The 13,968-nt window shown below is 37.7% G+C and overlaps 1 protein-coding gene across 7 annotated transcripts in view; it reads left to right on the forward strand.

The window, feature by feature from the left end:
* The window catches only part of LAMA2 (laminin subunit alpha 2), a 608,480-nt gene that overhangs the window by 152,896 nt on the left and 441,616 nt on the right, over positions 1 to 13,968 (forward strand). For all 7 annotated transcript variants that reach the window (XM_059083775.2, XM_059083777.2, XM_059083778.2 and 4 more), the window contains exons 2-3: positions 2,545 to 2,715; positions 8,991 to 9,103. In XM_059083775.2, coding sequence (XP_058939758.1) covers positions 2,545 to 2,715; positions 8,991 to 9,103 — 284 coding nt within the window. The remainder of the gene's footprint in view (positions 1 to 2,544; positions 2,716 to 8,990; positions 9,104 to 13,968) is intronic.

Here is a 13,968-nt window from a genome sequence, read left to right on the forward strand (position 1 = left end):
CTATACCCATAATCCTTTTATAACCATGTCATTTTGCTCACATTATATTCATTTAATGCTATGGGTAATTTGGGATGTAATCCAATTCTATATTTTGGAACATACGACATACAGGAAAATAATTTTCACCAGCCATCTTCCCATCTCGGCTCCCTCAGATCTGAGAAAGTCCCGGCCTACCCAACTCCAGTTAGGTCTCACAGGGCTGTACCAAAGCAGGGCATGGGGAGTCTCACCCATACCTACAAAACAGAACCCAAAGTCAGGAACATGGTCAAGACTAGCCAGAGACAAGGGAGACAAAGATCACAGAATAACACTGACAATGTCCTGGGGCAGTTTTAGAGATATTGGCTCCTGCCTGAGATGGCTTTTGTGTAAGTAAAGTGGCATTTGTTTGAAGAAGCTAGAAGGGGCTTAACTATCTAACTTCATCCTGCTGGCCAGCAAGGTGTTTTGACCTCTTAAGAACAGGATTCCCAGCATATTTCTTCCTTCCTACTCCCTATTTTTTTAATACTATAAATTATAATTTTAAAGACCTGGAAGAAAATCCCACTAAAATTACTAACAATGACAAACAGGTAATGGTTTGGGTTGATATACATGTGAACCATTGTGTATACTCTGTGTATAATCTGTAGGTAGCTATACTATATCTGTATCTACATCCATATCTGTATCTATATATGATCACATAATCTAACAGGTTAGAACAGTTACAAATTCAGTCCTCTTGTCAGTCACTCAGCATCCACATCAGCTTTCAGAATAAAGTCCATACTCATATAATATTCCGTCCGCCTGGTATGTTTGTTTTTTTCTTCTTCATTTTCTACATCAAATACATTTCTATTTCTCCTCCAAGATTCAGATCAGGATCACTTCCCACAATAAGCTCATCTTAAAAGTATTTTCATTCCCAAACCCCAAACCTTTTATGGTATCTGGCATAGTATGTGCTCAACATGTTTGTTTGTTTGTTTGTTTGTTTGTTTTGTCATCTTTATGGGAGTATAATTGCTTTACAATGGTGTGTTAGTTTCTGCTTTATAACAAGATGAATCAGTTATACATATACATATATCCCCATATCTCTTCCCTCTTGCGTCTCTCTCCCTCCTGCCCTCCCTATCCCACCACTCTAGGTGGTCACAAAGCACCTAGCTGATCTCCCTGTGCTATGCGGCTGCTTCCCACTAGGTATCTATTTTATGTTTGGTAGTATATATAAGTCCATGCCACTCTCTCACTTTGTCACAGCTTACCCTTCCCCCTCCCCACATCCTCAAGTCCATTCTCTAGTAGGTCTGCGTCTTTACTCCTGTCTTGCCCCTAGGTTCTTCGTGAGCTTTTTTTTCCTTAGATTCCATATATATGTGTTAGCATACGGTGTGTTAGCATACAGTATTTGTTTTTTTCTTTCTGACTTATTTCACTATGTATGACAGACTCTAGTCCACCCACCTCACTACAAATAACTCAATTTCGTTTCTTTTTATGGCTGAGTACTATTCCATTGTATATATGTAACACATCTTTTATCCATTCATCTGTTGATGGACACTTAGGTTGCTTCCATGTCCTGGCTATTGTAAATGGAGCTGCAATGAACATTGTGGTACATGACTCTTTTTGAATTATAGTTTTATCTGGGTATATGCCCAGTAGTGGGATTGCTGGGTCATATGGTAGTTATATTTTTAGTTTTTTAAGGAACCTCCATGCTGTTCTCCATAGTGCCTGTATCAATTTACATTCCCACCAACAGTGCAAGAGGGTTCCCTTTTCTCCACACCCTCTCCAACATTTATTGTTTGTAGAGTTTTGGATGATGGCCATTCTGACCGGTGTGAGATGATATCTCATTGTAGTTTTGATTTGCATTTCTCTAATGATTAATGATGTTGAGCATTCTTTCATGTGTTTCTTGGCAATCTGTATGTCTTCTTTGGAGAAATGTCTATTTAGGGCTTCTGCCCATTTTTGGATTGGGTTGACTCAACATGTATTTTATGAAATAATAATTGTACAGCTAAATGCAAAATAATGATGAATGACAGAAGAGAAACCTTATTTATTTAATAATAAATCATTTACCAACCTAGAGAATACAATGTCTACAGGTAGAGATGTAATGTTCTGAGGATGATTGAATTATTCTAAAATTTGTAACCTGACAAGTTTCACAAAATGGCTGAAATGCAGAATGGAGGTTTCAGTAAGACTTGTGTCAATAACATGAAGATAACAGAAGACTTTTATAAAAGTATGTTTTAGAGATAGGATTTTCTAATTATGTATTAGAGGTTAAAAATTAAGATGATAGGTTTAGAGTTCATATTTAAGACCCAGAAAGAAAAAAAAATGTTCGCTTGATAACACATGCTACTTATGTAGTGTACTTAATTAAGTCAGATATTTAATTATAACTGATTATTCCATTTTCATTTAATTTAATGCTCTGGAAAACATCCTATCTTAATTTCATTTTAAAATGCAGCAAAATCATCCCACACACCTTCATTTGTTCATCTTTTTTAGGTTTATTCCCTGCTGTCCTGAATCTTGCTTCCAGTGCCCTCATCACCACAAATGCAACATGTGGAGAAAAAGGACCTGAAATGTATTGCAAATTGGTAGAGCACGTCCCTGGGCAGCCCGTGAGGAACCCTCAATGTCGGATCTGCCATCAAAACAGCAGCAATCCACAGCGTACGTATTTTAGGATGAATTTGTGTGGCACTGGGTAGGAGCTGTAATTGAGGATGTTGAGGCCAAAGTGCATTAAAGTCAAAGGGTGGGCTTCCCTGGTGGCGCGGTGCTTGAGAGTCCGCCTGCCCATGCAGGGGACACAGGTTCGTGCCCCCGTCCGGGAGGATCCCACATGCTGCGGAGCGGCTGGGCCCGTGAGCCATGGCTGCTGAGCCTGAGCGTCCAGAGCCTGTGCTCTGCCATGGGAGAGGCCACAGCAGTGAGAGGCCCGCGTACCGCAAAAAAAAAAAAAAAAAAAAAAAAAGTCAAAAGGTTTGTGGTCCCCTAAATTTTTAGAACTTTACTTCCACTGTGAACCTTACAGCCCCTTTCTGTCACTTAACAAACGTTATTGGAATTCCTTATGTGTAGTGGGTGTGGTGCTTGCGGAGAGTTTTCTAGCTGAAGACTTGTGGCATTCCTTAAGTTTATCACTTGCAGAAGATTATCTGAAGATGTGGTTATTAATTCATGTTTTAGTCATTCAGTGGTCACTTATATGCCAGGTACTGTGCTGGGCATCCAACAGGAATAAGATGTGGCCCCTGGCTCAGTTGAAGAAGTGGCAAAAAGCAGATTATTGCTGTGTAATGTGGTAGGTACGAAGGAAAGAATGAGCCTAGGGGCTTTAGGGAGAAAGGGGAGGGTTACAAATTCTGTCCTGGTGTAGATAAAGGCTTGCCAGAAGTGACATCTAAACTGAGACCCAAGGACAAATATGAGCTGAGCAGGTAAAGGGGAGACAGAGAGAAGAAAAGGAATGCCAGGAAGAGTTTTCAGAGTAAGGCGGAAAACAGTACTTGCTCAGGGAACTACAGAGGGTTAGGAATGGCTGCAACTGAAAGTGTCAGAAGGCAGAGGGTAGGAATGAGTCTGGTGCAGGGCTGGAATCACACTATACGGTTCTTAAACACCACAAGAAGAGTGTTTCCAGGAGAGGTGTCGTACAAAGCCCTCTTGGGTGGCCTCTAGGAACCACACTGATATCTCAGACTCATTCATGCGTTTATTCAGCAAGCGTTTGAACACAGGCTACTAGAAATGCATTCTACTGGAGCAGACTGTTGAATCATACATAGTCCTTGACTTAAAGCACTTGGAGGGGGGAATAGGGGAAACTAAACTAAATTGCGTGCTAAGGGAACATCTAGAGATTCCTGGGAGAAAGTGACCATGTACTGAGAAAATAAAGGTTAGTAAGATGAAAAGGGAAAAAGTACTATATGTATTAAAATAAACCATAAATCTTGAAGGCATGAAACAGCATGATCTGTTCAGAGAACTATAAGTAATTAGGTTTAATGAGTAAAGAATTTATATGGAGAAGGGGAGAATGGTGTGAGATAATTCTAGAGATGGGGTTTGATTTATAGATATATTGATACATTGGGAAATCATCCAATATTGGGGAGATTAATAAAGTGAATAATGTCAATGAGGTGCTTTATAATAAAGTTTCACAATTATACTATTTTAAAATTTACTTAGTTTTTCTTCTCTTTTTAAAAAAAGTTGTAATGCTCATATAACGAAGAAAGCTTTCTCTCACAGTTTATATTTTTTAATCTCAAAAGAAAGTCGGGAGGCACTGTGCATTCTTTCCTGGAGCTGGTTAAAGGAAAGAATGCATAGTCCCTTCTCTATTAAACAATTTAGAGATACTGAAAACTTTAATATGTTTGGAGAACTGGGACTTTTGTGAATATAATTGTTGGTCTTGTATATCACAGAATGTTAAACAAAAAGTTAAGAAACCAAAGATGGCAAGCATCAGAAACCTCCCTTGCCTGTTAAATGACTCTGGTTATTTTCTGTGGCATAGATTGTTATGGGTGTAGGAGTCAGGAATATTGGAACACATCCTATCTGTTTGCTGTTCTTGTACAGAACGTTTAGGGCAAAAGACCTAGGTCAGAGCCCTGGGGAAACATCAAAAACAAGAAAATTGAGGTAAATAAATGAAAATAAAATGAATTTAAAAATAAATGAATTGATGGACTGTTTGTTAGAGAAGAAGATGAAGCTTGATAGGGAGAAATTGCCATTGTTGCAAGAATTGGTGGCCTTGATGATTTCACAGAGAATGTGAGAAAGCCTGGAGGCATGGAATGGCTGAGAGGGAATGATGGGGGTGGTTGAGAGTGTGTATACGTGTGTTTAGGACAGGCTGGACAGAGAAATAGAGTTAGAGAAAGTACAAAAATCATATACGTGTTTGTGTGCGTGTGTGCATATATACACGTATATGTGTGTGTATATATGTGTGGTTTATCTATATATACGTATGCATAAAATATAAATATTCATAGTTCCTCTCTACAGGTACAATGTTAGGGTGAATAAGACTTGGATATAGAAGACAATTAAATATTCTAAGCAGTAAACTCAGGGCTATACCTTAGGGTACATGTTATCAATGATGTAGAATTTCTAAGAAGGAAAACATCAGTGGGAACTGAAGTAGCAAGAGAAAGTTCCAAGAAGGTGGTCAGACTCAGAAGGGCTCTAAAAACCTGAATTACCCGAGATAAGAAGGAAAAGCATTCCAGAAAAGGAGAAAAAGATGGGAATGTGTAAATAGACAGGATGGAAGGAAGGTGCAGTGATTCAGGTAGAAAATAATTGAGTGGACACTCTTGGTAGCAAAATCAGTGAGATGTTTTCACCACATTAAGTCTACGAGTGACTGTCACTCCCTTCTTCAGAATTCAATATTCAGGGTCTTTCAGTTGGAGACATCTGTATTTAGGCAGTCCCACCCCATACTTTCACTTTGGGACAAAAAAGTGAATAAATTGTTTTAGTAAAGCAAGGCACATATGAGGTATGTTTTGTATTTCCCATTTTATTTAGTTGTGGTAAGTTTTTAAAACTTATCACAGCCTACATTTACTTTGATTAATTTAATTTCAAATTACCAGCTTCATTATATTTCAAAATCCTGTTTTGGAACCAGAAATTTAGAAAGAATAATACCCCACAAGAATAAAAAAATCTAGCAATAATCAACATGGATATATTTTAGTAACAGTTGAAGCAACATATGATAAAATTCCACAAATTCACTGAACAGCTAGAATTAATCTGGAAGGTTGGTACTTAAGTACCATACAAAGAAAAGGAAATTTGAACCTCCTGACTGTTAATAGATTGTGCTTTCCAATTAAAATAGCAGTTTGAAAGGTTTACTTCATCAACGATTCCCTTGCCAATTTTCAGACGCAGTTAGCCTTTGGATTGACTTGAGTCACTATCCCTGTTGAGGATGTTACAAGTTTCTATCTCTTTTTAAATAAGGGAAGTATGTCAACAATTAATCAGTATTTTCAAATTAATTATGATTAAAGTTTCATAATTGTTGATTCATCTCCCAGTCTTCCTTTTCATGACTAATTCTCATATCAATTTGACCTGAGGTGACAGATATCAAAATTTCCAATTAGATAGCTCCTCTCACAACTACCTTATGAGCCACAAGTGTGATTTGGAAATGTGGTTGTGTGTGTGTTTTTCTATCACATGTTAAACACACAATCTGTGAAGAAGATTCAGGAGGATGTTTAAGGAATGTTTGCTGTGATACTTATTTTTCTTCAGAAGCAGTGCCAGTAATATTTCATTTATGGTTCTGATTCCTAGTGTGCCAATTTCAGCGCCCACTCATACCACCAAGGACATTTATTTGATATTCAGTTATGCTTCTTGTATTTGTTGATGTTATAAAGACCTAACACTTTACCTAGCTTCAGCAGAACAAGTTAACTAGTGCTAATTATTAAATTTAGTCAGCAATTTTACTTTTCACTAATGAGATAAGGTGCCTCATCTCAGTGGACTGCTAATGTGATAAGACTTGGTACAAAACAAAGCCCATCCAGATGTTCAGCTGAATTAAGTAATTTACCAATAAAAATAGATTATTTTTGTCCTGTCTTATATACTCATGTTACCATAAGTAAATCAAAGATATAAGCTTTTATATTTTCAATTAAACAGGTTATAGCAGACTATGTTAATAAAATTAATATGTAATAAAAATGTTCACAATCTGAAAATGGCAAATTTAATGAATATTTAGTTTTTGTAAATTTTTAAAAGATAATTTTACTTTACTATCAGACTCCTATTGCATTGAGGACTTCTTTTTGCTTGGTTTTTGTCTTCAAAAATTTTATTAAATGTAATTTGTCCCGAGTAAAGATTCAGAATCCTGCATATTTTGAACAGATGTATAATTAATTCTATGTATATGCATAATAATGGCTAGAATATTAATGGTTTTAATGTTCCTCTGGTAACCCTGTGAGTTGAGAGTTCCCATCCAATTACTGGTCCATGGCAAGATGAGAAAATGAAAACAAAATTCCAAATTTTTTATGAAGATAAAATGGATACCTTTTGAAGAATTATCCTACATTTTAATATTATGTTGTTTTAAAACTTTTGTTGTTTTTAAATGTCCTCCATTTTATGAAATAAGTGATATTTTAAATGATAGCAAGAGTAGGCTGAACGCTACTATTACTTTGAGAAATAAAGAGCTAGAAATCCTGTATCAAGTGCACAAATCTCTTTCACACACATTTGTTTATTATTATTATTTTTTTTACTTTTTTCTGATAGTTAAGATTCTAGGTACCTGTGCTATGAGTGGAGTTATGTTATCCTCACTTCAGGAATGACACAGAGTTTAAGTGACTTGTCTGTGGTCAGTTAAGTGCTAAATGGTAGACCCAGATAGACTATCCAGCTCCTGCTACTCCAGCACTTCATGGTTCAAATGTTATGCTCTTTCATCACCATTATCATTAAAACACCTGGCTAGATTACTACATTATGTCCACAGATTGAAAGTCCATGATTGTTCCTCATAGTGATATGACTTGTTTATTATTTGAAATATTGCTTCAATTTTCAAAAAAAGATTATGTTCTAATAAAAGGATATTCTTAGGCCATTCATTTGAAACATCTTCCCAAGGAATTAGTGTTATAAAAGTTCTCGCAACTGACACTCCAAAGCATTATTAATCGGAGTAGCAGGGAAGCTAACCTCCACTTTGTTTACATTTCTGTGGACAAGTAGGCTGACTTCCAAGTGAGATGTTAGGAAGTTAACTCTTACTGCAGCCCTAGGAGTAGAAATAGGAACATCCCCAGCAAACTGCCCTCCTGCCATGCTCACCCGTGCCTGAGCTGGGCCGGATCAGAGGAGGAACAAGTTCTGTTCCTCCTTACTTGGGAAATGAAAAGCACAGATTGCAGATAAGAACCAATGACTGCATCCAAAAAGGAACAAGAGCTTTGGCACTCCAGAGGTAATGGTTGCTGTTGTGAGATGCATGGAACTAAGTGGGAGGAGATGAGGAATCTGTGAGTTTTGAGGATTGTAAGAAGGAACTTTGGGTGGGAGGTGGCAACGATTGTCCACCTCCTGTTTTTTATTGCCTATCTCCTTTTTAATTTTCACAGTACGTTCTGTTCTCATGTATCTGGAGTAAAGACAAGGGGAGATCCATGTTTAGTTAGTAGGATGGAGTTTCATGTGCCGAGCTCTCTTTGCTTGCTTTTATTGTCCAGACACTTCCACTGAGTTAGTGATTATGGGGACAGGCACTGCTGGATGGGAGATTTGGAGTATCTTTCATTATGTTTTTAAATAGTGGTTTAAATAGAAAGTTGGCAGATTGAGGACTGACTGCAAAAAACCTCATAGGATGGATTTGACAGAATTTTCTATTAAAACCAGATACATATTGAATTGCCCAAGTCCTCGTAATAATGTATGTGTCAGAAGGGCAAATCTTCAAGTACCTTTCAACCACAATTCAGGATTTTATGTTTCTGTTCAAAAAGTTGATGTCATACTAGAGCTGCCTCAAACAGTAAAGTTTTTGCTTCTTTGAATGACTGACACATCAATTAGACTTCAATATCATTTCTTCACACTAAATTTCTGTAGTTATGTTTAAAGTTGCCCGTTTTAGTTGATGGCCAGAGTGCTGAACAGCTTCCTCTCTTATAGTCTTTAACCATTTCACACTACCTTGTGGAGCCCTGTGAAAAAGTCGAGAGTAACCAAATTCTGTTAAAGATATGAATTGCTCTCTCTTTATGTTATTTTAATGTTTGACCTTCACATGATGATGGTTTTAACTTAGTTTTACTTTAAAAAAAACAGCTATAAATTCTTCATATGATCTTTTCTCCTTTCACATGCCGCTGCTGATTCAATAGTGAGACACCCGATTACAAATGCTATTGATGGAAAGAACACTTGGTGGCAGAGTCCCAGTATTAAGAATGGAATCGAATACCATTATGTGACAATTACACTGGATTTACAGCAGGTATTATGGCTTTTTTTACTTTTCATTTTATTTTTTATCATTTTCCACTTTGAAATTGGATCTTGGATTTGCTATTTGTGTAGTTAGCAGTTCTTTGGTGAAAGAATACTCTTTCTTATTACCCTCCATTGTTTTCTTGATACAGTGAACAAAGGGGCTTATTCATTTAGTAAATTGCTATTTTAAAATATTTGGCATTTATTTCTAAAGCACAACTATTTGGGTTGGCCCAGAAGTTCATTCGGTTTTTTCCATAACATCTTACGGAAAAACCCAAACTCACCTTTGGGCCAGCCCAATAAAATGAATTTGCATGAGAAGTTTAGAACTGAATTAGGAGCTGACTCTGTTTTGACCAATGAGAGTTAATGATAAAAATGTTGATCAACGAAATCTTCCATAAAGAAAATATAATAGTGCCATTCTTAAATGTTTAAAATAACAGTGCTGCCACTCTGCTCATGGTGGGTGTACGAAAAGGTTCTTGGATAACAGGACTCTTGAGTACATTGCCTCTCATTACTGGGAGTTGAGCAAGATGTGACGGTTGATTCTTAAATTAAAGTTGGGCCAGTAATGAGGTAACAAGCCTCGTAGTTGTATAAAATTGATGTTGGAAGTTGTTAGAGTTTGTGGTACATAGGTCTGGGTGCCTTCTACCTTAATTTTTTTTCTTCTTTCTGTTTACAATATTCAGGTCAGGTGGAAAGTATTCACCAAGAATTATTTAGGCTTGCAAATAGGATGGAGTCTGGAAAAATGTTCTCATATTTTACTGTTATTCCAAATACAAAAATTTATTTGATTGACTGAAGGCTGAGACTGGACATGTTGAACTTAGATGACTTTTTTTAACTCAGCCTGTTCCTCTCTCACTCTCTGGGATAGCATAGTCAACATACTTAGGCATTCCTCCCTGACCCAGTAGAGGCAGAGCAGCAAAGGGGCTTGGGGTTAGTGGAGAGGATATGGCTAAAATAGATAATGACGGATACCATAACTGCAGAGCTTGTGTTTCCACATGTGATCACAGTGGAGGAAAGCACTAGCCAGTGGGGGTTTGTCACATTCTCAGGAGGTCAGATAGGCACCAGGCATTTCCCTAATGGATGCTGTTTGTCATCAATAGGATACAAACTACCCACTTCAGGTTTGGGGCCCATTTTGGCCAGGTTGCACATATTCAGGAATTGCAAAGGGCCGGTTGGTGGGTCTCACAGCAGATGCTCTTTCCACCCATTTGGGACTCCTCAGGACTTGAGCAACAGGGTAGCAGCAGGGACTCAGTGCTGCAGCTAAATTGCCAACTGGTATCTATTTATTTCTACCCTACCGGCAGCTGAATGTCAGCCTTGAGTTAACAATATTTCTCAGGAAATCTCAGAGCACAATCAGGGAAGGCAGGCAAACTACTACATTGATCAATTATGTTTTAGTTCAATGAAGTCTTATGCATGAATTGCCTGAAAATCCTAGTCTCAAAATGGACTTTATCCCTCTCTGGATAAAGACAACTTGGTCCTTTGCCAGTCACAGCAGTTGTCCCCCATCATGTGGTCGTTGAAAGTTGCAATCCAACTTTCCAATCAGGAGTGAGTCTGCTGTCTATTACCTTGGGTCATCTCCTGGGATAGGGAATCAATAAATAGTGATGGTTCATTGCTCCGGTTTACTCTCTGCCTATTCTTTTAAATCACACATGGAGCAGGAGACTCAATTGTTAATATAATTTGCACAAGTCACTTATACTACTCTTTGAGCTCAACCACAATAGCATTGGGTTGGCCAAATGTTCATTGGGTTTTTCTGTAACATCTTATAGAAAAACCTGAACGAACTTTTTAGCCAACCCTGTGTTAACAGGCACACCTCATTTTACTATGCTTTGTTTTATTATGCTTTGCAGATATTGCATTTTTTTTTTTAACCGATTGAAAGTTTGTGGCAACTCTGTGGCCAGCAAGTCTATTGGCACCATTTTTCCAACTGATTTGCTCACTTTGTGTCTCTGTATCACATTTTGGTAATTCTTGTAATATTTCAAACTTTTTCATTTTTATTATATTTGTTAGGGTAATCTGTGATCAGTGAGCTTTGATGTGACTATTATAATTGTTCTGGGGTTCACGAACCATGCCCATACAAGAAGGTGAACTTAATAACTGTTGCATGTGTTCTCACTGCTCACCAACCGGTCATTTCCCCATCTCTCTCCCTCTCCTTGGGCCTCCCTATTCCCTGAGACACACAACATTGAAATTATTAACCCTACAATTAATAACCCTACAATGGCCTCTAAGCGTTCAAGTGAAAGGAAGAGTTGCGCATCTCTCACTTTAAATCAAAAGCTAGAAATAATTAAGCTTAGTGAGGAAGGCATGTCAAAAGCTGAGACAGGCGAAAAGCTAGGCCTCTTACACCAGTTAGCCAAGTTGTGAATGTAAACGAAAAGTTCTTGAAGGAAACTTTTAGTTTCCTTTTAGCGTTGCTCTGATGAACACACAAATGATAAGGAACCAGAATAGCATTATTGCTGACATGGAAAAAGTTTTAGTGGTCTGGAAAGAAGATCAAACCAGCCACAGCCTTCCCTTAAGGCAAAGCATCATCCAGAGCTAGGCCCTAACTCTCTTCAATTTTACAAAGTCTGAGAGAGGTGAGGAAACTACAGAAGAAAACTTTGAAGCCAGCAGAGATTAGTTCATGAAGTTTAAGGAAAGAAGCTGTTTTCATAACATATAAGTGCCAGGTAAAGCAGCAAGTACTGATGCAGATCAGATGCAAGCTGCAGCAAGTTATCCAGAAGGTCTAACTAAGATAATTCATGAAGGTGGGGACACTAAACAACAGATTTTCAGTATAGATGAAACAGGCTTCTATTGGAAGAAGATGCCATCTAGTACTTTTATAGCTAGAGAGGAGAAGTCAATGCCTGGCTTCAAATCTTCAAAGGACAGGATGACTCTCTTGTTAGGGACTAATGCAGCTGGTGACTTGACGTTAAGGCCAATGCTCATTTACCATTCCCCAGATCCCAGGGCCCTTAAGAATTATGCTAAATTTATTCTGCCTGTGCTGTGGAACAGCAAAGCCTGGATGACAGCACATCTGTTTACAAGATGGTTTATTGAATATTTTAAGTGCATTGTTGAGAACTACTGCTCAAGAAAAAAAAGATTCCTTTCAAAATATCACTGCTCATTGACAGTGCACCTGGTCACCCAAGAGCTCTGATGGAGATGTACAAGGAGATTCATGTTGTTTTCATGCCCGCTAACACAAGATCTATTATGCAGTCCATGGATCAAGGAGTAATTTCAACTTCTAAGTATTATTATTTAAGAAATACATTTTGTAAGGCTACAGGTGTCATAGATAGTGATTCTTCTGATGGACCGGGGCAAAGTAAATTGAAAACCTTTTGGAAAGGATTCACCATTCTAGATGGCATAAGGAACATTCGTGATTCATGGGAAGAGGTCAAAATATCAACATTAACGGGAGTTTGGAAGAAGTTGATTCCAACCCTAATGGATGATTTGGAGGGATTCAAGACTTTAATGGAGGAAGTAACTACAGATGAGGTGGAAATAGCAAAAGAACTGGAATTAGAATGGAGCCTGAAGATGTGACACTTGCTGCAATGTCTCATGATTAACAGATAGGGAGTTCCTTCTTATGGATGAGCAAAGAAAGTGGTTCCCTGAGATGGAATCTACTCCTGGTGACAGTGCTATAAAGACTGTTGAAATGACCACAAAGGATTTAGAATATTACATAAACTTAGCTGACAAAGCAGCAGCAGGTTTGAAAAGATTGACTTCAATTTTGAAAGCATTTAGGTAAAATGCTATTGAACAGTATTGCATATTACAGAGAAATTGTTCATGAAAGGAAGAGTAAATCAATACAGCAATGTTGTCTTATTTTAAGAGGTTGCCATAGCCACCCCAGCTTTCAGCAACCACCACCCTGATCATTCAGCAGCCATCAACTTCCAGGCAAGACCCTCCATCAGCAAAACGATTTTGACTGGCTGAAGGCTCAGATGATGTTTAGCATTTTTTAGCAATAAAGTATTTTAAAAATTAAGATATGTACATTGTTTTTTTAGACACAATGTTGCCGCACACTTAATAGGCTATAGTATAGTATAAACAAAACTTTTGTATGCACTGGGAAACCAAAAATATTCATGAGACTCACTTTATTGTGATATTTGCCTTATTGCAGTGGTCTGGAATCAAGCCCACAGTGTCTCTAAGGTATGCCTGCATTTGTTATTAAACATAGCAGCATTTTTTCCTTCTAATTTAAAACTGGATGATACAATCACAGGTTTTTACTAAATCATTTTTACTCAACATACCTATCATTATTAATTCCACAGGTCAAAGAGTGCATCTGAAAACCCATTTTTCAGTGAAGCCATTTATATTTTCCCATTTGCTTTGCATCCCCTCTCATCCATTCTCCATGGTATCTTTGTTTTCCTGTTCTCTCCTCTTCCCTTTTAGTTTAATGGCCTTCAGAGGTGTGAATACTCAAGACATCTTTTATAGTTCAGTCTTCATAACAAGTGGCAGGAATCTGTTTATAAGATCAGTTTACCTGTCTCCAGAGTCTGGAGTACACCTCATGGAAGTGGCACAGACATATGTCCTCGTATGGTCTCATATCCCAGAATGGCACCCACCCATGCCCTTATTCACTTCACCCCTCTCTTACCTCCTGTAAATCAACTCATCATGTGTTTAAGAGAAGGAGAACACAACCTATAAAATAAAATAAATCCTTATTTCTACTTGTCCCAACATTTTAATTTAGTCAATGATTTAATAATGTAAAAAGCTAAGCAGATTTTG

The sequence above is a fragment of the Kogia breviceps genome, chromosome 13, assembly GCF_026419965.1.
Source record: "Kogia breviceps isolate mKogBre1 chromosome 13, mKogBre1 haplotype 1, whole genome shotgun sequence".
In the NCBI taxonomy this organism is placed as follows: Eukaryota; Metazoa; Chordata; class Mammalia; order Artiodactyla; family Physeteridae; genus Kogia; species Kogia breviceps.